Source organism: Mesocricetus auratus, unplaced genomic scaffold (assembly GCF_017639785.1).
Source record: "Mesocricetus auratus isolate SY011 unplaced genomic scaffold, BCM_Maur_2.0 Super-Scaffold_6730, whole genome shotgun sequence".
NCBI classification, from domain to species: Eukaryota; Metazoa; Chordata; class Mammalia; order Rodentia; family Cricetidae; genus Mesocricetus; species Mesocricetus auratus.
Genome location: NW_024429184.1, coordinates 16,578,298 through 16,602,504, shown reverse-complemented (window position 1 = coordinate 16,602,504; position 24,207 = coordinate 16,578,298). Strand labels below are relative to the sequence as shown.

The 24,207-nt window shown below is 43.3% G+C and overlaps 2 protein-coding genes across 3 annotated transcripts in view; one reads left to right on the top strand and one right to left on the bottom strand.

Moving 5' to 3' along the window:
* Positions 1–6,782, top strand: part of CUNH9orf131 (chromosome unknown C9orf131 homolog) — a 13,673-nt gene extending 6,891 nt beyond the window's left edge. Inside the window, exon 3 of one of the 2 annotated variants that reach the window (XM_040739651.1) lies at positions 6,694–6,782. In XM_040739651.1, coding sequence (XP_040595585.1) covers positions 6,694–6,701 — 8 coding nt within the window. In that variant the 3' untranslated portion in view covers positions 6,702–6,782. Of the gene's footprint in view, positions 1–4,694; positions 5,082–6,693 lie in introns of those variants that run through there. The other variant, XM_040739649.1, reaches the window with a different exon arrangement.
* LOC101836911 (valosin containing protein) lies at positions 5,897–24,207 on the bottom strand. The gene is made up of 17 exons (XM_005078813.4): positions 23,927–24,207; positions 18,691–18,802; positions 18,345–18,517; positions 16,896–17,038; positions 16,335–16,465; positions 14,845–14,976; positions 13,113–13,215; positions 11,304–11,437; positions 11,089–11,224; positions 9,970–10,082; positions 9,352–9,516; positions 9,132–9,254; positions 8,703–8,915; positions 8,212–8,520; positions 7,854–8,009; positions 6,731–6,885; positions 5,897–6,575 (listed from the first exon to the last, which is right to left on the bottom strand). The coding sequence occupies exons 1-17, from the start codon at positions 23,941–23,943 to the stop codon at positions 6,470–6,472; spliced, it is 2,421 nt and encodes an 806-aa protein (XP_005078870.1). The 5' UTR covers positions 23,944–24,207; the 3' UTR covers positions 5,897–6,469.

Here is a 24,207-nt window from a genome sequence, read left to right as displayed (position 1 = left end):
AGTGTTGGGATTAAAGAGGAGCACCACCACTGCCCAGGCTGGTCTTGAGCTTGTTACCCCCTGCCTCTGCCTCCTTAGCTAATCCTATGAGCATGCACCACCACAACCACCCTAAGCCCATCAGCTTAATTCTTCCTATACTCATCTGCTTTAATCCGTCATTGAGCCCTAACATACCTAGAAAATGTTTCAAATTCATCTCTACTTTCGTAGTCCAGTTATCTCTCACCAAATTGGTTGCTAGAAGTCAACACAATTTCAAGTGTGTGACACAAAATTGATTAAAAGGAACAATGTTCACCTAGCTAGCATGCACAGGACCCTGAATTCAACCCCCAGAACTGCAACAGCAAAAAAATGTCTTATGTCTTTTTGAGACAAGGATTGGAGACACAAGTCTCACTGTGCAGCCCAGGAAGGCCTTGAATGTACAATCCTCTTGCCTCAGTTTTCCAAGAGGGGAGATGGAACGAAACCTTTAAATGACATGTACGCATGGTGGCTTACAACTGTAGTCCCAGTAGGGAGATGCAGATATGAAGCAGCAGGAGGATCACTCCAAGTTTGAGACCAGCCTGGGCTCTGTAGTGAATTCCAAGCCAACCTGGACTATAGAATAACAACCTGCCTCAAAAAAACAAAACAAACAAAGCCAGGTGGTAGAGGCACAAAACAAAACAAAGATTTGAGCAAAGGGACATATAGATGTAATTTGTTGTACTGGCCTGGCCAAATTAGTTGTAAATGACATTTGGCTCACTAAATAAATATGGTATGGCTATCAGACTGGCTCTTGACCCCCACCCCCACCCCAAGGAAATTACTAAAGATAGACCTTATTAACTTAACTTTTATAACAATTTTATAAAACTAACTTTTACTCACTGAACGACTGAGCTATGGTTCAGCGAGTAAAACCATTTACTGCCAGATCTGGCGGCCTGAATTCAATCCCCTAAACCCACAGTTCAAGAAACAACTCCTGCAAGCTATCTTCTGACCTCCATACTCAACAACCACAGACATACCCACAAAATATAATACATATACACATAAATGTAAAAAAAAGATTACAAATAGGAAGCCAGGCATGCTGGCACACACCTGCAATCTCAGCATTCAGGAAGCTTAGGCAAGAGGTCAGTTTGAATTCAAGGATAGTCTGGGACACACAACAAAACCTTGTCCTAAAAGAGTCAGGCATAGTGGTATATGCTGCTGAGAGCCTTTATCATTTATTACAGAAGTAGAAATTAATATTCTAGGTGTCAATCCATCAGAACTAACTTCTGATGGAGAACACTTGGCTTGCAAGGTCTACAAGAAATACAGACACCAGAATATCTGTTATTTCTGCCTGTAATTATAAATGTGTTAATTGCATTCTCTCTCTAGCCTGTATCTATGTGTGTGTGTTTCATAAATACATTCCCTTAGTCAAGAAGATGAAATAGTATACTGGGTGTCTTGTATTCTCGAGAACAGCCCCAGAGAAAAGGAATTTTTTTCACTGAGGTGTCGTGGGGTGGGGGGTGAGTAGGAACAAAGCTTGGCCCTGGATTTTACACTACATAGCTCCTTCCTCTATTTACTCTTTTCAGAAATACCTGGCACTTCACAGCCACACCCTCTCTGAGACATTAGCAAGATAACTGGTGCCCTGAAAAATGCATGCTTGGTATTCTTGCTATTGCCAGAGATTGCTAATTGTATCTGTGTGGCTATATAAACCGGAAACTTTGTGGGATCAAGGAGAACTTTTGAAGAATGAAGACACAGAAGACCCTACCTCAAAAGTAACTTTTTGCTTTTATTTTTCTAAATTTCTATAATGCACACTACCACTTTTTCAGGATTTTTCTGTGTAACAGCCATGGAACTTGTTGTAGACTAGACTGGTCTCGAACTCATGGAGATCCACTTGCCTCTGCCTCCTGAGCACTGGGATTAAAGGTGTACACTACCACACCTGACTCACTTTACCACTTCTATAAAGGTTATTTAAAAAGTAAACTATAAAGCTGTGTATTGTAGTACACATCTCTAAGCCCAGCACTTGAAAAGATAACGAAAAAGAAAGATTGAGGCCAACTTGGTCTCGCCTCAAAACTCCAGCCCCCAAGAATAAATTTAAATTATATGAGCACAACATGTGTATATAAATGACAACACTGTACTATATTCATAAAAATTAGATGATTTGGTTTTTCTTAAAGGTAAAGAGTTAGATATGATGACGCATAACTTTAATCCCAGCACTAAGGAGGTAAAGACAGACAGATCTCTGAGAGTTCAAGACCACTGTGATCTACAAAGAGTTCCAGGCCAGTCAGGACCACAGAGAGGGACTGGTGAAATGGCTCAGTGGATAAAGGTGTTTGTCTGACAACCAGTTTGATTCCTAGGATTCCATGGATGAGAGAATTGACTCCTGAAATCTGTGTGACCTCCATTTGTACTTGTCACTCTCTCTGTCTCCAAGGGGCCAGAAAGATGACTTAGTGGTGACAGCACTGCCTACTCCTCCAGAGGACCTGTTTCTCAGCACCCACCTGCAGCTCACAACCATCTGTAGTTCCAGTTTTAGGGGATGTGACACTCCTTTTCTGGCCTCTGAGGACATTAAGCACACATGCAGTGCAGATAACTGCAGACAAAACACTTAGCCACACAAATTTTAAATTTACAATACAATAAATAAAAAAATAAGGGAAAGGGGGGAAGTGAACTGGCTTTTTTGCATGGTGCTGAGGATCGAACCCAAGGCCATGCATAGTCTAGGCAATTTATACCCCCAAGTATTAAATCTGGCAATTATTACTTTCATAGCACCTTAATTTCTCACTTTTTGTGTGTGCGTAAATAGCACTTTGGAGATATGAAGTGTTTTATAGGTGATTCCCAACCTGTCCCAATTCACTCAGGTACCTTTCTTTGCATGCCTGGCCCACACTGCTCAAGCACACCCTGGACTTCACTCAAGTGCTATCCTCTACCCTCTGTATTCTGAGGTTCTTATCTGGGTGTGGTTTCCCCCTTGTTCTCAGTCCTTGTGCCTTTGTTGATGACACATTTCCCCACAAGTCCAAATTTCAGGGCTTGGAGGTTAAGAGCTTCCTGCTCTTCTGGAGTTCTATAGGCACTTCAGGGAAATCCAACACTCTTCTGGCCTTCTGAGGTACACAATGCATAGACCCACACTCAGTAACTGAGAAACAGGCTATAACTAACAGTAGAGTGCTTGTTTAACTGGGATGCATGAGGCTCTAGGTTCAACTCCTAACCACTACAACAAATCAGTCATTAGCTAGGAGAGGTGGTACAAGTCTTTGACTCAAGCATTCGGAAGACAGGCTTTGAAAGGATAGTCTAGCCGACCAAATGAGTTCCCAAACAGTCAGGGCTACAATGAAAACCTGTCTCAAAAATTTTCACTTGACACATGGAACTGTACATGCCTTGGCCTTTTTCAAGGCAAATTCTTAAAGTATCTTGGACCCAAACAGATCTTAGGATATTATTTCTACTCTACCTCAGCCTTTGCTATGTTGCCTCTCTATAATGTATTTGATGCCTTTTTTTTTGAGATCATAATTACATCATTTCCTCCTTCCCTTTCCTCACTCCAAACCTTTCCATATGTCTTTCCCTTTCATGGCCTCTTTTTCTGTTGTTACATGTTTATGCAACATTCTTCACCTGAAACTCGTCCTCTAACCATATCTTTCTCTATAGCTCAAAGAGCGTTTTCAAACATTTTAGCTAGGAAAGAGGTCCAACTGTCAACTCTAGTATGACAAGTAAATGCACCTTTCAGTAACTTATCCTATATCCCATTGTCTTGGGGAAAAAGATCCATGTCTTTTGCTCTGCTTATAGCTTGATGGAGTCCCAAAAGTCTTCCTCTAAGTGGGCTCATCTCTGGCCCTTAATGAGGCCATGACATTGCCGACCTACAAAGATGACAGCAATATAGTGCAAAGTGGGTAGTGTAGACCACATAGTTGAATGCCCAAAAGGCAAGAGGGCTAAGAGCTAAGTGGTAGGGAACTGACTCAAATCCTCACAGTATAAAAAGATCTATTTTGGGGCTGGAAAGATGGCTTAGAGGTTAAGAGCACTCACTGGCTGCTCTTCCAGGGATCCTGAGTTCAACTCCCAGCAACCACATGGTGGCTCACAGCCATTTTATGAAATCTAGTGCACAGGTATATATGCAGGTAGAACACTGTACGCATAGTAAATGTTAAAAAATATTTATTTTATTGAACAAGTCCAAAGATGTCCCAGTCTGTAACCAGCCGATCTAAATAGCTTATGTTCTTGTAATTTGTCCATATACACTAGAAATTTTGTAGGTTTTGGGAAGACCAATTTTGCTTAGTGAACTGATAGCTATTTTCACTGTATCACCATCCCCTTGCGGCAGCAAAGTTATCATGGTATTGACTTCATTGCAGTCATAACTATGGCATATTCTTGAATGACTGAATTATACAGAACTGGGGGGTATGCTTGGCTGGGATGCACAAACTTCCAAGATTTTTAGATATGTATGTGTATGCGTGGCTGAGTGCAAGTACTGAAGAAGGATAGTATAAGGACCTGAAGTCCTCTGCAGAGTATGAGCTCAAAACGATTGAGTCATCTCACCTACCCAAGAACTTTTTCCCCTTTTTTCTTTTTTGAGACAGAATCTATGTATCCTGACTGTCTACAACTCCCCATGTAACCAGGCTGACCTCAAACTCAAGAGATTCATTTGCCTGCCTCTTGCCTGAATTGAAGATGTGAAGCAGCATGCCCAGCTCTCCAAACGGTTTTGCAAATCTAGTAAGAGTACCACAAACTGATCCTTCAGAAGAAAGGGCTCTACAGACCTGGTTTTCTATATCAAATATAAGTAGAAGGGGAACACAGCTCCATCAAGCTGCTCCCCTTCACTACAGTCCTATCCACTGATGTTGAATACATAGTCGAGGAAAATACAAACGCCATCCCCACCCAACCTGCTCAGTAAAGTTTCAATTAAAAAGTGTTAAAGAAAAGGGGTGCCAGGCAGCAGTGGTGCATGCCTTTAATCTCAGCGCTTGGGAGGCAGAGGCAGGCAGATCTCAAGAGTTCAGTCTAGTCTACAAAGCTACACAGAGAAAAAGAAAAAAGAAAAGGGTAACACTGCTTTTAGGAAATCCAGATGCCCAGAGAAGAGAGAGGGATTTTACTGGGTTCTTTGAGTTGTAGGAGTTATGGAATACTTTTTAGAAATTTCTGATTTAAGGTCTTCCAATGTACAAAATACAGATCAGTAAACTACTTTCCCTGGGAGGTAGGTATCCTGGTATTATCCTGTCCCTGGTAGGGTTCCTCTTATGGTAAGGAGATAAGGAATAAACACATCCCCATCCTTACGGATTAGTAAACAAAGCACAAGTGAGTTTGAATCTCCAGGACCCACAAAGCCAGATGCAACAGTAATTCTAGTGCTCCCAAGGCAGCATGATGGGAAGGAGAGAAAAAAAGAATCCCTGGCAGGTGGTGGTGGCACACACCTTTAATCCCAATTCTTGGAAGGTGGATCTCTGTGAATTTGAGGCCACATTAGTCAACAGAGTTCCAGGACAGCCAAGGCTGTTACATAGACAGAGAAACCCTGTGTGTATGGGGGGGTGAGAACCCCCAAAATCTTCCAGTCAGATGTAAATAACACAAACAGACATAATCACAAAAAGGTGGAAGGTGAGGACTGACACCCAACATTGTCCTTTAACCCATTTGCATGCAACCACATTTACACAAAAGCAGGTTGGTTTTTAAGTGTTAACTTCTTTTGGCCCCCTGAATGTCAACAGGATGCAAACTTCAGAAAAAGAAGAAGCACAGTGGCTGGGACTCAGGCTCCATTTGACCCAACATTTATTGTCCTTTTACAACATGTCATTTTTTTTATTTTTAATTTTTTTTGGTTTAGAAACTGCTTATGATTAGTCTTCCAACAGTAACTCAAAAGCATGTAAAATAAAATCAGCCTACTTTCTATATAAACACCCAGCAAACAGTGAGTGACCCCTCATCCACCTACCCAGGTTGGCTAGGGGCAAGGGAGGGCTTGGGCAGTACTGAGAGAAGTACAGATGCTTTACTGTGGTGATAGCGAGGGCACTCCTTGGTTCACACCCCACAGGTTGCCTGCACCACCCCACACTACAACAGAAATGGTATAGGCCCAAGGCCCAATTCCTTGCTGGTAATTCACTCTTCACCTCCCAAATGAAAAATCACTTTTATTTTATCACTTTTGTAATTTTTTTTGCAACAGAAAACCCCTGTCCAGAGTCTGACTGGAGCTGAACTGTTCAGACTGAGGAATGGAACAGGCCATGGGTACACCCCTGGTCCCTCTTGGGCAAGTGCCCCCACCCCCAGGGAACAAGATCCAGCCAGGCCAGCTCGCTGCATGCTGGCACATCACTTAGCCATACAGGTCATCGTCATTGTCTTCTGTGTACACACTGCCACCTGTGCCACCTCCACTGCCCTGGCTGGGGCCAGCTCCACCCTGGTTCCCTGAAGGGAATCTGTATATACAAGAAAAAAGCCAAAAAAGAGGATATGGATAGGGCCTGTGCAAGGTTTTTACAGCTACTGCTCTAGCCTCCTTATGACTCCCACCACTTTGTCTACATGTCCCCCAAGCAATTTAGGAACTGCCCGATGCCACCAACAAAATTACCTGAAGCTGCCGAAACCTCGACTTTGCTGAAGTGTCTGGGCGAACATTTCATACTTCCGGATGTCATTATCACTGACAGAACGACGGGCAAAGCGCATGGCTTCTTCAAAGTGGTCTCTGCGGATCTCGGGCACTGGGTCATCCTCTTCTACTTCCTATAGTTGGTAAGCACAGACCACTCTGAGTTAGTACCCACTTGCACTCTATCCTGACTCCCTACCCTTCCACAACTGGAGCAGTTTATTGACACACAGGCTCTCTCCTCAAAGGGTAAAGAAAGCCATTTCTTATTCATTTGCAAACCTCCAAACAGTGGGACCACAGTAGAGACAGAATTGTAAATTTCATAGTTTTTACATTCTTATACATGGAGTACATGGAGTCCCTTCCCCACCAGGATGGAAATGTCCAGACTCCCAAGTTAAAAAATCCTTTTCCAGAGGGGTGGAGATATGCCTCAACACTTAAGAACTGGCTGCTCTTCCAGAGGACCCAGGCTGAATTCCAGCACCCACATGGCAGATCACAACTGTCTGTACCTCCAGTTCCAGGAAATCAGACACCCTCACACAGACACAAATGCAGGCAAAACACCAATGCATATAAAAATTTTTTAAAAAACCTTTTTTATCTGTTGCACAACCATGCTTTCATTTCCCTCAAGACATCAAGCTTAAACCAAGCACGTAGCCAACCTGACCCTTTCTACATGGTTCACTTCCTTTTGAGAGTCTCATCTTCCTGCATTTACACTGAGAGCTGGAATAGGCATGCACCACACCCAGCAGCTGATTTGTTTAGTATTCATTTCCTTTTTAAAATTTTGTTTTGTTTTGTTTTGTTTTTTGAGACAGGGTTTCTCTGTATTGTTTTTTGGAGGCTGTCCTGGAACTCGCTCTGTAGACCAGGCTGGTCTCGAACTCACAGAGATCCACCTGCCTCTGCCTCCCAAATCCTGGGATTAAAGGCATGCACCACCAACGCCCGGCTAGTAGTCATTTTCTAAGATACCCTGCTTAATATCTCAGTCAAGGGACCCTCCTAATTAATACCTTCTACTCTCAACTCTGGGTCATGGAGGATGGTCCCTAGAATGGCACATTTGAACAGAATGCTGACTCACCATAGCTGATGGATTTGTCTGCCTCTCTCGTTCTCGCCTAATCTCACTCTCAATAGATTCACGAATGGCCAGTTTACAAGCACGTTGGCAAATCTCTGTCAGATCAGCTCCAGAAAAGCCATTAGTCATCTTAGCCAGGAACTCCAAATCCACATCCTAAAGGAAGCAAAAGAGCTACTTTAGTATTGTAACTTTGAGCTACTCCTGACTCTGCCACCCACCCCATTTTATTCTGTATTTCTTAAATTATCCTAATAGTCACACATCTTTCATGTTCCCTTTAGAAAAGCCACAAATCCCCAATGGCATCCTATCCAGGATAGAAAAAAGGCCCCATAGCTGACAACTTTGCACCTGCCTTGGCAACTGGGGACTTGCGCAAGTTAGCTTTCAGGATGGCAACACGGGATTTCTCATCAGGAAGTGGGATATAGATGAGCTGATCAAGACGGCCAGGTCTTAGGATAGCAGGATCAATGATGTCAGGCCGGTTGGTAGCTCCAATGATAAACACATTCTTTTTTGTGGACATGCCATCCATTTCTGTCAGGATCTGATTGATGACTCGGTCAGCAGCTCCACCACCATCTCCAATATTACCACCACGAGCCTTAGCAATTGAATCTAACTCATCGAAGAAGAGTACACACGGGGCAGCTTGCCGTGCCTGGGAGAGAGAAAGAGATCAACTCAAGTATTAATTTCTCAGACTTCAGAAGAAAGCAAAGTAATCACAAAGGCCCCCAGTGAGCTGCCAGTAATAAATAAAAGAGTTTTGACTCTAGGGAAATAAGTCTCTTACCCTATCTTACCCCCAAACACATGTACAGCCAGCCTTTGATAGCTCACCTTGTCAAAAATTTCCCTGACATTGGCCTCAGATTCCCCAAACCACATGGTGAGCAGTTCAGGACCCTTGATGGAGATGAAGTTAGCCTGGCATTCATTAGCAATGGCTTTAGCCAGCAAGGTCTTCCCACAGCCAGGAGGTCCATAAAAGAGAACACCTTTGGAAGGGGTCATTCCAAATTTGAGGAATTTGTCTGGATGCTCCACAGGATACTAGAAGAAAAGCAAAGATAATTTAAGGACAACCTCAATACTTTAACTAAAATCGCTATCAGAAGCTTATCTTCTACTTTATGACACATCCTATGGTCTATTAAGCTAGTTTTTAAAGATAGGCTCCTTACTACCTAAAATGGGTAACAGCAGGCTTTTGAATTGTAGTCTACATACTGTGGCAATGACCCACCACCCTAGAGCAGACTGGCCTACCTGAACCAGTTCCTGAAGCTCCCGTTTGACATCTTCCAAGCCTCCAATGTCTTCCCAGGTTACTTGTGGCACCTCTACCACAGTTTCCCGAAGTGCTGATGGGTTGCTTTGACTCAAGGCCCACTAAAAGGGATATTTGAAAAAGGGGAATGAGATGGGGGAGGGTGCACACACAACAAAATAACTTTTTGTGTTCCTAATTTGTGGATATGGTCCTTACCCGGAAATCATCCATAGTAACTGCCAAGGAATTCATGACCTCAGCATCAATGGTCTCATCCTCAAGGTCAATAAGGTCCATTTTTTTCCGGATGGCCTGCAGAGCAGCCTCTGAACATAGGGCTGCCAAATCAGCACCTACATGGCCATGAGTCTCATTGGCTACCTGCAGAGAGAAGATCTACTGACTATCCTCAAGACCCTGCTTCCTTAAGAAGTCAGAGACAGAATCCTGACCCCACCCTGATTCTTATCTCTGATTCCTCCTATTTCCTTGAAGAGATTATATACTACAGCAGACCTTTTACTGGCAAGTGTTAAATACTCAAGCCTGGATTTAGGAGCTGGAAATAAAGCTGCTCCAATAAAGTATCAATTACTCTAACACAGCAACAACTAAAAAACATATTTTCTGCCATTAAATCAAAATAAGCTCCATGCGGCTCTAAAAAAAAAAAAAGATTTTTGCTGTGAAGCCCACACCAACCGCAAACCCAAGGCCCTCTTGCCTTGCCCTCCCCAAGTTCTATGACCTCTCATCTTAGACTGTCTGTAGTCCCTTCAGCTTCCTAAAAACAGAGATCCCCAAGGTTCTAGCCAGCCATCATCACCACTCCACCTGTTCCAAGTCCACATCATCTGCCAGTTTCATGTTCTTGGTATGGATCTGAAGAATTTCCAAGCGTCCTGTAGCATCAGGGATTCCAATATCTACCTCTCTGTCAAAGCGACCTGTGGGAAAATGCAGGAATGTAAAATATGAACAATTTCTGGTCAACAGAAGTCATTCTAGAACTCTCTACATAGAGTTAATATTAATGCCTCAGAATCTGGAAATTCTTCGGGTTTAGGCAAACCAAGACACGTAGTTACTCTAGAGCAATGGTTCTCAACCCTTTGGGGTCAAAGGGCCCTTTCATGCCGGGCGTTGGTGGCACACACCTTTAATTCCAGCACTTGGGAGGCAGAGGCAGGCGGATCTCTGTGAGTTCGAGACCAGCCTGGTCTACAAGAGCTAGTTCCAGGACAGCCTCCAAAGCCACAGAGAAACCCTGTCTAGAAAAACCAAAAAAAAAAGGGCCCTTTCACAGCGGTCCCATCAGATATTTACATTATGATTCATAACAGTAGCAAGATTAGTTATGAAAGTAGCAACAAAGTAATTTTATGGTTGAGGAGTCACCACAACATGAGGAACTGTTACTAAAGGGTGGCAGCGGAGGAGGGTTGAGAGCCATTGCTGTAGAGGGAATACAGAATGGAAAAAAAAATCTTAGGTCCTGGCAAAGCAAAGAGCTTAAAAGAAATTCTGAGGATTAAGTAATGTATATGAGCTGGGCAGTGGTGGCACATGCCTTTGATCCCAACATTGAGACAGAGGCAGGCAGATCTCTGTGAATTCAAGGCCTGCCTAATCTACAAAGTGAGTTCCAAGACAGCCAGGGTTGTTACAGAGAAACCCTTGTCACCCGCCTCTTCCCCCAAAAGCAATGTAGATGAAAGACAGAGGTGAAGATAAAGAAATCAAGCCAGCAGAACTATAATATACCATGGAGTAAGAATGAGTTGGGTTGGGGAGTAGGGGCACACACCTTTAATCCTAGCACTCAGGAGGCAGAGGCAGGTGAGCCTGGTCTGCAGAGGGTTCCAGGACAGCTAGGGCTATACACAGAGAAACCCTGTCTTGAAATACCAAGCAAACAGAAAGAACAAGTTGTAAAGAGTTTGAGGTCTTTACCAAATCGCCGTAGGGCGGGGTCAATGCTATTGGGTCTATTGGTTGCTGCCATAACTATCACATGTGCTCTCTGCTTTAGGCCATCCATAAGGGTCAACAACTGAGACACGATACGCCGCTCCACTTCCCCGTGAGTCTGTGAAAAGAATATGTGTGGTTAGAAGCTCCACAGGACCTTTCAAGTCCCCACCACCATCTCCTTGGTAAGTTCCTACTTTCTCTCTCTTGGGCGCAATGGCATCAAGCTCATCAATGAAGATGATTGCAGGAGCATTCTTTTCAGCTTCCTCAAAGGCTTTACGAAGGTTGCTCTCAGATTCGCCAGCCAATTTGCTCATGATCTCAGGACCTGAAAAGATACACAACAAAGAGATGGCTTATCCAGTCAATGTGCTTGTTGCAAAAGCCTGATAACCAGAGTTTAATCCTGGACCCCACATGGTAGAAAGAAGAAACTAATACCCTCAAGTTGTCCTCTGACTTCCATGTGTGCATGATTATACAAACACAATAAATTAATAAAAGTTAGTTTTTTGTTTTTAAAGAAAACAAAAATCCACCCTCCCCTAATCCCAAAATAAACTTTTTTTCCCCCTAGCCTCATTACAGGTTCTGAGTAAGAATGCAGTAATTTCTGTCTCTCATAGCATTCTCCACCCATTATCAAGCCAGAGCTACCAGTCCAGACTAGAAAGCAAATGGGTTCTGCATATATCCCACAGCACAGTTTCAACTGTGAAGATGACAAAGATGATTTAGTAAAAAGTCTAATTACCACTGGACCCAAGATCTAAGTATCATTCTGAAGACAGACAAATCATCTTTCAGCCCATAGTCCCCAAAGACTCTCAGATAAGAATATTTATCCAGGTGGTGGCGGCACACATCTTTAATCCCAACACTTGGGAGGCAGAGGCAGAGGCAGGTGGATCTGAGTTCCAGGGCAACCAGAAATACAGAGTGAAACTCTGCCTCCAAAACAAAACAAACAAAAACTTTTGATTTATCATTATACCTTATTTCCCCAAATGTCTTCAGGTTATGCACAATCTTTCTCAAGGAAAGACAAGACAGAGAATCACAGCACTTAGGAGGCACAGACAGGCAGTTTTCTGTGAGTTCAAGGCCAGCCTAGGCTACAAAGCAAATTAGAGAGTGCCCACATAGTAAAACCATGTCTCAACCCCCAAAACATACTCATTCATCAGAAAATGCTTAAGTGAGGCTATAAAGATAGCTCAGGTGCTAAAGAGCCCACCTTAGAAGCATAATGAATACCCAAGTTAGATCCCTAAAACCTATTGTTAAGACAGGAAAACAGATATGGTGACACACACTTGTAAACCCAGAACTAGAGAGATAGATGGATTCCTGGTGCTGGCTGGTTAATCAATCTAATACACTCGAATAGTTCCAGGCCATTGAGATTTTTGAGACTGTCTCTAAAAAAGTGGACTGCATAAGAATTTGAGCTTATCCTTTGAACCCAACACATGTGCATGCATACTCCTACACATGAAAACACACACACACACACACACACACACACACACACACAGCTAAAAGCTAAGCTGGAGAGATGACTCAGCAGTTAAAAACACTAGCTACTCTGCTAGAGGTCCCAGTTCAATCACCAGCACTTATATGATGGTTCATAACCAGCTATAACTCCAGTTCTAGAGGATACTCTCTTCTGGATTACTCAGGCACTGCACACACACAGTATACAGACATAAACACAGACATAATACAGAACAAACTTGTTAAAACAATTTTTTAGAGTTTCTCTGTGGCTTTAGAAGCTGTCCTGGAACTAGCTCTTGTAGACCAGGCTAGTCTCAAACTCACAGAGATCTGCCTGTCTCTGCCTCCTGAGTGCTGGGATTAAAGGCATGCTCCACCACCACATGTCTTAAACAATTTTTAAAAATATGCTGAAGAGTATGGGTGCTAATGGATACGACTGTGAGGTGCCCAACGCATAAATGGGTCTAGTCAGATACAAGATAGGTCAAGTTTCTTACCATTGATCAGGAAGAAGAAGGCTCCAGTTTCATTTGCCACAGCTCGGGCAATCAGGGTTTTCCCTGTCCCAGGAGGTCCATATAGCAGGATTCCTCGAGGAGGCTGAGGACAATACAAAGTGGTTAGGGTCAGGAACTCACCCTCCCCTAACTCCATCCATCCTAAACTAGCTCTAGTGAGGGTAAGAACCATGGCATTTAAGAGCACTGGCTGCTCTTCCATGGGACTCTGGTTGTGGCTGACAACCACCTGTAACTCCAGTTCCAGTAGATTTGATGCCTTCTTCTGGCCTGTGAACACTGAAAGTTCATGGTACACATAAAATAATAATAAAAAAGAACAAACAAGCTTTTGAGACATATTATAATCACAGCTGAGAAAGATAAGGTGGAAGGATTACATGCTTGAAGCCAGACCTGGTTACAATGGGAGACACCAAACAAAAACAGAAAGCCAGGTCTGGTGGTACACATCTTTAATCCCAGCACTGAGGCAAAGGCAGGCAGATCTAAGTTTGAGACTAACCTGGTCTACACAGTGAGTTGCAAGAGATAGCCAGGAACCACATAGAAAACCTTTCTCAAGTCCCCTACCCCCTGCCCAAAACAAACAGCCAAACAAAAACCACAAAGAATGAGTCCTTGGAAGTAAACATAATCATACACATTTCTGTTACTGGTAGGAAAAGTGATGCCAGCAAGCTGGTAACATTTATAAATTCAACTTGCATAGGAATCTAGCAAGTTATGTCAAGGGCTCAATTTGACAAACCAGGATCTTTAGGCTATTTAATAAAACAAGGTCTGTTTTTCATTGTTAGTGATTTTCAGAGGTGTTTCAGCTTTCTAGGACAGAGGTTCTCAATCTGTGGGTCACGACCATCAGAAAATATTTCTGATGGCCTTAGAAACACCCACCCATAAATTTTCGTTATTATTTTAAAACTGTAAGTTTGCTACTCAAGTATCTCAGTTCCTAAAAGCATCAGAAATATGTTTTCCAATGGTAATAATGACCCAAGGTTGAGAACTGTTGTTCCGAGTTACTCTCAGGTTAAAATGTCTTTTTTGGGGGGAGGGGGTCCTGGGACCCACTCTGTAGACCAGGCTGGCCTCAAACTATTAAGAAATCCATCTGCTCTGCCTCCCAAGTGCTGGGATTAAAGGCATACACCACCACCGCCCAGCCCAAATGGCCTTTTTATAATCAATAATCAATTACAACTTTTCCTCTTAGGAGTTGTCTGCAGCCTTATTCACAGGACACTGAAACTCCTGTCAAGGAAGACAAAATCATTTGCATGCTTACTAGGCAAATAGTCATTTTATCTTTGGTGTGTTCTATTACATAGAAAAGGTCAGAAAACTATTCTATATAGAAAGATGGGTTTCAAATGTTTACCTCAGGAAACTAATGTTCAAAAAATTTTCTTCTTTTACTGAGTACAAAGACTGGAAAATTTACAATGAATATTTTAATATGATCCATGAAATAAGAACTGTTAAGTATATTTGTATGTGTATATGTATCTGTACATACATACATACACACACATATATGATATGCTACCCATTTTGTCCTTGACAATTGCTGTAATGAGTTAGAGCCTTCTATAAACGCAAAGAATATTACTATTGCTTCTTTAAACCATTTAGGGAATCAGTCATGGATTAGACCCTTGAGTTTTATTACGCACCACCCTAGATTTCCTACAGAGCTCAGGATGCTCACCTTCACACCAATTGCCTTAAAGAGCGCAGGATGTCTCAGTGGCAGTTCCACCATCTCCTTTATCTGAGCTAGCTGCTTCCTGCAGCCACCAATGTCATCATAGCCTACTTCATTCAAAGACTCTTCCTCATCCTAAATATGGAAAAAAAAAAAGAAAAAAGAATAGATTGTCAGCCAAAATGCAATTTCTCTACATCTTCCCACTATGTGATCTCATCTTAACCCAGTTATGACACATGTGTGTAATCTCAGCACTTGACAGGCAGAGACAGAAAGACCAAATCTGAGGTCAGCTCAGGCTACAAATTGAGTTCCAGACAGCCTATATAGCAATACCCTATTCAAAGGGGGGATGGGGGGCCCAACAAAAACAAAATACACCCCAAACCTCTCTCACAGTCCTTAGTCAGTAATTACTGATAAGAGATTCCTAAAAAAACCAAACCTGACCTATGTAGACTGGTCCCATTTTAATGTCATGAGGCATTGGTTTATAAGGCACCACCCCACCCTGAGGAGCTACTGGCAGTTAATGGTTGCTGGGAAAAATCATGTTCCTTAGTGGGTTAGTCACTGGTGAGCTGTAGCTGTTCAATAATCCCCATACTAATGATCAACTGTAAATAAATTTAGTGGGCCACCAGAAAGGAAGGAAGGAAAGAAGGAAGAAAAAAGGAAGGAAGGAACAAAGGAAGGACAGACGGACATGAAGATTTTGAGAGAAAAGGGGGGGATCAGTGATACTGGGCTGTGGCACATGCCTTTAATCCCAGCTTAGGAAGTGGAGGCAAGCATATCTGTGAGTTCCAGACCAGCCTAAGCAACACAGTGAGACCTTGTCTCAAAAACAAACAACTTGACAGTGGTAAAGCACGTCTTTAATTCCAGCACTAGGGAGGCAGAGCCTAGTCTGCACAAAGTGAGTTCCACAACAGCCAGGGCTATTACAGAGAAACCCTATCTTGAAAAAACAAAAACCAAACAAAGAGGGATAATATGATGAAATACAGCCATGTGGGTAATGGGAATTAAACCTACGGCATCTGGAAGAGCAGCCTGCGCTCTTAATCACCAAGCCATTGTCTCCAGTCCATTTATATTTTTTGAAACAGGATCTCACTTCATATACCATCCATGCTGGACTCAAACTTACAGCAATCCTCCCATTTCCACCTCGAAGCATTAGGGTTATTGGCATGTACCACCACACATAATGCCATTCATTTACATCCTTTAGGCTGCATCTCAAATCCATGGCATTGGTTCTTTCGATAAATACTGAGGTGGTTTTCCACTTCCATAAGGCCATCTTAGTCTCTAAAAGTACTCAACTTGACAACCAACACAAATGTCACTTGAGTGGTAATAAAATTGGAGACGGGGGTTTATTTCAGTGGCAGAATACTTGCCTAACATACACAAGACCCTGGGTTCAATTCCCAAGGACCACAAACAAACAAACAACTCGGAACTGGGATCAGGTAACTCACCTCTCGCTTGATTGGCTCCCCTTCACAGTGGATCACTGTGTCTGGAGCAACAATACAGTAAGGGCTGGGATCTGTCTCTACTACTTTGAACTCCACAGCACGCATCCCACCCCGGACAAGGAAAATATCTCCTATAATACAAAGCAAAACAAGAGAAATTAGAGGTATCAAGTACAAGACCACAAGAAAATTCTTCACCAGAACCCATGATCTAAAATACAAAGCTCATTCAGTAGATATTATTTATACTCTCCTTCCCTACAACAGTAAAACCCTAATCTATATTACATTCCTCTGCTACTCAAGACTAGTATACAGAAATGATATGACAAAACAGTGGTAGATAGAGCTGTACACTTTCAACTTGATAGCCAGCAAAAACAGATCATCCTTCAGAGATACATGAGAACTGCTTACTGTCCTGGAGTACAGAAGGAGGTAAGAGGACAGACAAATATGTGTGCAGGATACATATATGTATACTCATACATATGAAAATATCATGGAATTTTTCCAAAGTTTATTCAAGTAACAACCAGTCTTAAACTCAGTTTCTCTCACCTTTACGGATAGGTCGATAAGCTTCCAGGAAGTACGGCTTAAGGTATACCTCAAAGAGATTGCCAGTGATGCCTTCCACCGTGTCATCGATGGGTAGCACGTGGATACGTTTGCCATACTTTACATCAGGGCATGGCTGGATGCTGAGGATGACAAGCAGACTCCACGTTACCAACCACACCGCAGCCCCAAGCACTGGGTGTCCGAAAGGGCCTGGCACAGACAGCTGATGGCAAGTGAAAGAGAAAAGGCAGGGATGGCCTTAGGTGGAGAGAAGGAAGAAAGCAGGGTGGGAGAGGAGGCAAAGGAACAGCCAAGCAGAACTAAGACAAGTCACATCCACAATGAGGTAACAGGAGTCCACTCACCACTAAGCCAAAATTAAGAATATCTGGAAGGCCCACATATGCACAGCTCTACCACTGGAGTCTTCAATATGGTATATTCAAGAATAAGCCTTTCTAGTTAATACTGACCATCTCCTGTCTCTCCCAGTGCTGAGATTACAGGGAATATAGGTAAGTGTCACCAAGTCTGGCTAATAATGATATCCCAGGGAGAAGGGGGAGGCAAGGCTTTGACAAGTAAATCAAAACTTTTAATGTACGTGAAAGACATTTAAAAAAATTATCTCAACCACAAGATCAAAACACCTTGAGAAAGTGACTAAACAGTCTCAAGAAGGTACTTAAAAAGACTTAAGAAACTTGATTGGTCCTGTCCAGGTAACTGGAGATTGTGGAAGCCTTCTTGTGCCTACCTGGGTAGAGCAAACAGAATCAGGCATCCTAGAGCAATTAATTCTAGGTCTAGCTGTATCTATTCTCCTTTTCCCCAGGTTTACTTATCTTTTTGCTTACCTTTTCCTTTTTGAAAACAAGGTCTCACTATGTAGATCATGCTAGCCTGAATTCCTAGACCCACCTGTCTCTGTTCCCCAAGTACTGGGATTAAAGGAACACACCACCAAACCCAGCCTAGGTTTACTTATTTTTTAAAAGTACTGTTAGAAGACCTCCTTCTTACTCACACTTCCACTTATTTCAGCACCATCACAAGCCATTAAACAGTGAGAGCAGTGGGGTCGTTTACTAGATATACAACCGCATACAGTGTCTCCAAACCAGTTTTAAGTAGAGGGATTATACCTCACCAGTACAGGGGGGACAAAATACAACAGAGGCATCAAGAAAGCCACGGAAACGACAATTTGTCCTAAAGACCATAAAGAGGTGGATTTTGAAGTCTAGAAAAGCAATGTAACATAGAGACAACCCCAGAAATATGAGTCTTCCCATGACCAGGTGGCTTCCTATATATGCAGATGCCAAAGATTCCATCCTGGTTGTAATGGGAGTCGAGAACGGTGTCTATAATGCAGGCTGTAGTTTCTGGCCTCATATCCCTAAGAGGTCAAGAATCTATTCCCCACCCCATCCCCCCACACACCTGATGACATCCCCTAGGCGAACACGGAGGTTATTCCGAACAACTCTATTCATTCGAATCTTCTCATCAGAACATGTGTCATCAGAAAGTACAATACACACAGCTTCCCGTCTCTTCTTTCCTTTTAGCAACACTGTGTCACCTCGGAACAACTGCAGCTCATCCATCTTGGGCTAAGAAAAAAACATTAAAGATCAGGTCACTGACCTTTAGCTAGATTGAAGCCCTCTATGCCAGAATTTCCTATATACTCCACTTTAGCAGTTATTTCAAGAAAAACAACAAAAGAAAGCTAGGGAAATCTATCTATAAGTGTAGTAAAGAACGGACTGTACACTCAACTTACCTGGGACAAGGACACCACACTGTTATCTTCATTGATGGCTTCATCAACAATTAACCGATTGGGACGGTTCTTTTGTTTGAGAATGGCTGTTGATAAATCATCGCCTTTTGAACTAGGAAAAAAAAAATGAGGTCAGACCTAACAGATACTTAGCCCCACCAATCTCTAAGATTCACTTAGGCAAGAAAGAATGGATAGATGAAGCTTAAAAGCTGATAAAAGGAATCCAGTCCAGCCACGAGGAACATAGTCAGCATTTATCTCATCCCCGTTCCAGTATCTTAGTATTTTGAGTGCCGTTGTTCCATTCTGCTAGGCCCCAAAGGATCCTATCCCAAGGTCAGGAAACTGGCCAAAGAGTATTAAAAGATATAACAGAAGTAAAGGCTCAACAGCAATCAGAGAAAAATTAGACTCTTAGGGGCTCTACAGCCAGACCTACTGGGTGCAAATTCCAACTCTGGCAATGTTTAGTTATGATCACGATCAACTTAGTCAAGACTAAAACAACCTACCTCAAGGTTCATTCTTTTCTAAGTAAGATTAAAAGTCAATGTTTTCATAATGTCTGGCACATGGTCACCATGATTAATTCCAGAGTTTTGAAAGAGTTGTCTCCCAAAGGAATGAAATGATGTAGAGAAGATTTAGGGAGGCCATATTCCACCAAGCAAGCCTCAGTACAACAAAACAATGTTTAGCATTACCCTCCTCGAAAAATAAACCTGATGAACCCAAGAGCATTTTCTAGTTCAAGAACAAGCACAAAACTGGGCGTTTGTGGCGCACACCTTTAAACCCAGCACTCAGGAGGCAGAGGCAGTCGGATCTCTGTGATTTCGAGACCAGCCTGGTCTACAAGAGCTAGTTCCAGGATAGCCTCCAAAGCCACAGAGAAACCCTGTCTTGAAAAAAACAAAACAAAACAAACAAACAAAAAAAAAAAAAGAACAAGCACAAAACAACATATTACAAAAACAACAGGACAAAAATACATCTAGATCTCTCAGAAAGGGGATCCAACTCAAAAGAAGTTTCCTGGCATTTCTGTAAAAGCACATGACTTTTGTAATTCAGAAACAAAAATCAAGAAATTTTGAAACATGGGAAAATTCACATCCTCACTTAAATTAAGAAACTAAATTCCTACTGGGCGGTAGCACCTTTAATCCCAATACTCAAGGGAGGGAGATATCTGAGTTCAAGGCCAGTCTGGTCTACAGAGTGAGTTTCAAGATAGCCAGAGCTACACAAAAAGACCCTATCTTGAAAAGGGGTGGGGGTGGGGGAAGGAAACTAAGTTCCTCTAAAGTTTATCACCATGCATTAATTATACATGAGTTTCGTTGGCATCTTCATGCATGCATGTATTTTTATATCAGCCCTCACTGCCCTCTAGTCCCTCTCCCACAAATCCCCTTCATCTCCCCACAGCTGCTCTTCTTTCGTGATTCTGTTCTGTGTATGTGATACAATTAGTTTAATTAAGAGCTTATATGATGAGGAATTGATTATTTACAGGAACAACTTGCTAGTAGCTACACTACTTTAGGAAATGTGTCCTGCCAGTAACTGTTGGGAGACATCATTCTGTAAATATGTGTCTGATTGGTTTGAATAAAGTACCGTTGGCCAATAGGGAAACAAGATAGGTGGGAGTAGGAGTCTAGGAGGATTCTGAGAATTGTAGTGAGAGCTCTTGCCATGTGATCTCCTGGGAGCAAAGGGCACTCAGGAGTGCATCCTCAAAAAGATAAATTCTTATTATAAAATATATATCAATAATTAAGGGTTAATAATCAAATCAGAGATAGCTGATAAGAAACCAAGCAAATGGCCAACAGCTTCATAATTAATAGTGTCTTGTGTGTTATTTGGGGGCTGAAAGCAACAACAGGAAGGGGGGCATCAGGAAGACTAAAGGTTATATGATGAGGAATTGATTATTTACAGTAGCTACCCTACTTTAGGAAATGAGTCCTGTCCCTTTACTCATGCAGACCATCCACTGCCAGTAACTCCTGAAGGACTGGCGGTGGGGCCTTATGGGCCCCTCCCAAGCAACTGATTTTCCATCAATTTCACTAGACAGTGATACTAATTTCTTTCTTTCTACATGTATTTATGTTTATCTGTCTGACTGTATATATGTTATGGTAGTTGCTTTGTCTTCCTACCATGTGGTTTCAATGGATTGAACTCACGCTATCTGGGCTGGCAGCATGTGCCTTTACCTACACTAAGCCATTACACTGGTACTAAATGCCATAAGTAGCTCATTTCTAGCCTTTACTTACTGGACTCAGTGGACTCCCCCTTTGAAAATTTATCTCTGGCCAGGAACAATGGCACAGCCTTTAATCCTAGCATTTCAGAGAAAGAAGCAGCTATCTATGCACTTGAAGCCCAGTTTGGTATACTACCTCACCAAAACCAAACAAACAAGGTTTGAGACGCATGAGCATTAACCAAAAAAAAGTCAAACAACGGAAAAAGCAAATGAAAGGGAGAAACAACTATTTCTGTAACAAATTAATAAAAGCCTGGTACAGTGCTCCATGCCTGTATCCCATCAATTGCCAGTAGGCTCCAGACCAGCCGAAGCAGCATAGCAAGATTATTTTAGTAACAGTAGCACTCATGAATGAGTGTCTACAAAGCATCACGTCGTTCTAGGAACTAAGATGAGACAGCAAAATCAAACAAAAAGCACTGCCACTGGGAATAGCTTACCCTCACTTATATAGACTTTTTTTGTTGGTTTTTGTGTGATTTAATAAAGAGTCTTGCTATATATAGCCCTGTCTGGCTAGGTAAACCAAGCAGACCTTGAACTTGCAGTGATCCTGTCTTTGCCTCTTAACTGAAATCAGAGGCATGCATCACCACACTCAGCTATGTTACATCTTTAACAATTACTTTAGATAAACTAGTTTCCCAAAGTAGTTTTCTTAGCTCTAACTTGCCTCTTCAACTCAAAGGGTGTGTCACTCTGGGCACAATGCTGCTGAAAGTCCCACCAAATTTTCTACTTTCCCATATCAAAATGCCTTCCCCCAGAGGCTGCCCATCTTATTGTATTTACGGGACTGAATTGAAGATAATACTGCAAGTTTATCATTTTGTATTTTAATCTCAAAACTGCATTTTAGAAGTGGGGCATGGTGGTGAAGACCTTTAATCCCAGTACTTGGCATTGACCAGCTAGTCTATAAAGTACCAGAACAGCCAGACTGTCACACAGAAAGGCCTTGTCTGGGGAAAAAGAAAACTGCATTTCAGGACAACCTCCAATCTGACTATGAGTCCAGACCCTGGCTCTAGAGATGAGTGGTATGGCTGTTAAAGGCCTGTAATTCAACTACATAGAGATGAGAGCTGGTGACCTCTAACAGAGCTGAGAGCAACTGCAGCTCTAAATGTTCTTTAGATCTCCTATCTTATGCATGACTCAGGTCCTTTCCAGAATCAAAGACCACACAAGGGAACTTGGAAGAAGTTCAGGTAAGAACCTAAAGGTAGAAACCACCTATGATGCCAGATTTCAGGAATTTTAATTTAAAAAATCTGGATATAAGTGGGGCATACCGTGATTTTTCTATAACCCCATTACTTTGGGGATAGGGGATAGAAAGACCAAGAATTCAAAAACAGTCTTAATTACATGGCTGAGTTTGAGGCCAGTCTGGTCTACACTGGGCAGTGGCGGAGCACAACTGTAATCCCAGCACTTGGGAGGCAGAGACAGGTGGATCTCGGAGTTCAAGACCAACCTGGTCTACAGAATTAGTTCCAGAACCACCAGGCCTACACAGAGAAACCCTGTCTCGGAAAAACAAACAAAAACTTTAAGAAAAATAAGACAAAGGCAAAATACCACAGAATATTTTAAAAGCATATTTTGTTGTTTTTTGAGGCAAGGTCTACGTAGCCCAGGAACTCCCAATGTAGAGACTAGTCTAGACCTTTCTGCCTTTCAAGTGCTGGGATAAAAGGTGTGCATCACCCCACCCATCCTGGCTATTTAAAGTATTAGTCCTTTTAACTAAACAACTGAGAGAATACTTCACCCCAAGGAAATGAAACTTAAAAAAACATAATCACCTCAAAATAGTGAAGAGATTTGTATAAAATAGTTTCCTAGGCTTGCTGGTTTTTGTTTTGTTTTCTGTATGGGAAGCTCTAGTTTCTAAACTGAGCTTTATTTGATGCTTTCCTGAAAGATAAAGTTAAGGCCCTAAAATCCTAAGGCCCAGACAATCTCTGACTGAAGCTGCTTGGGGAAGAGGGGTGGGTGAGTGGGTGTGTGTGTGTGTGTTTAAGAGTTAAGCCAACTCTAACTTGCAATCTCTTGGGGAAGAGGTGTGTGTGTGTGTGTGTGTGTGTGTAAGAGTTAAGCCAACTCTAACTTGCAATCTCTGAAAGCCAAAACACAGAAAAAAAAAAAAACTCAAGATTCTAACTTCAGCACCTTAAAATAGAAAAGCACCTTTCTAGCTACCCCTGAACATAGCACCAATAATAATAATTATTTTTATTATTATTATTATTAACAACAAAATAATAATATAGGTAAAGCTTCCTGGTATTTACAACAGGCCTAACGTGCTGAAAAATGGCCATTTGAGAAAGGCACAACCTACCAGGCCCTCACTACCCAGGGTGAAAAGGATGCCAAGCTCGGGCAAGGCGGTCCCGGCTTCCCCAAGGCGACCTGGCTTCCCCAGGTTGCTCGGCCCGGCCTTCCCCCGAGTCCCAGGGCTCCCGAGGCCTTCACGTGGACCACAGTCCACGCCCACCGGGCCCACTCGAGGCCTCCGGCTTGCAGTGTTTGCTCTTCGCGGGCTTAGGGTCTTCCGCGTGTGGTCGGTGAAGCGGCCGATGGGCGTCCCAACGCCCAAGAGCTCGGCGCCGGCAGTATGGACCCTGAGGCCTCAGTAGGCCGGGGCCGCCGCGCCGAGGGAGCGAGTGAGGCCGGCCGGGGCCTGCATGACACAGCACCATCTTGCCCAGGCTCAGACCCGGGCCCAGCGCGGGCCCGACCTAGGGGGCGCGCGGGTGCACAGCCCGGCCCGAGGCCCTCACTCGGCCCGTTCCTCTCCTTTCGTCCCTCTCCTCCCGACCTAGCCTCTCAGACGCGGCCCTACCGGGCCTCCCAGCGCGGCGAGTCCCACGGTGCGCGCCTCCGCAGCCGAAGGGCGGGCGGGCGGGCGGGCGAGCGCGCGCATACACTTACTCGGCTCCAGAGGCCATGGCGCGCGCCTGTCCCGGTCGGCGGCTGTGGCGGCCTGAGGGTAACGGCTACGAGAATGGCAGGCGACCGGCTAGGCCCGGGCTTGACTCACTCCGGCGGTGGATCAACAGCGGTGACAAACCCGCAGGCAGCCTCCCTCTCGCTTCCTCCCAGCGGCACCGGGGCGGCAGGCGGGCGGGAGACGCTAGCTCCTGATCGGCGAGGGGGGCAGCGGCGGCGACTAATCAAACGACGGCTGCAAACGCTTCGCTCAGACTGAGCCG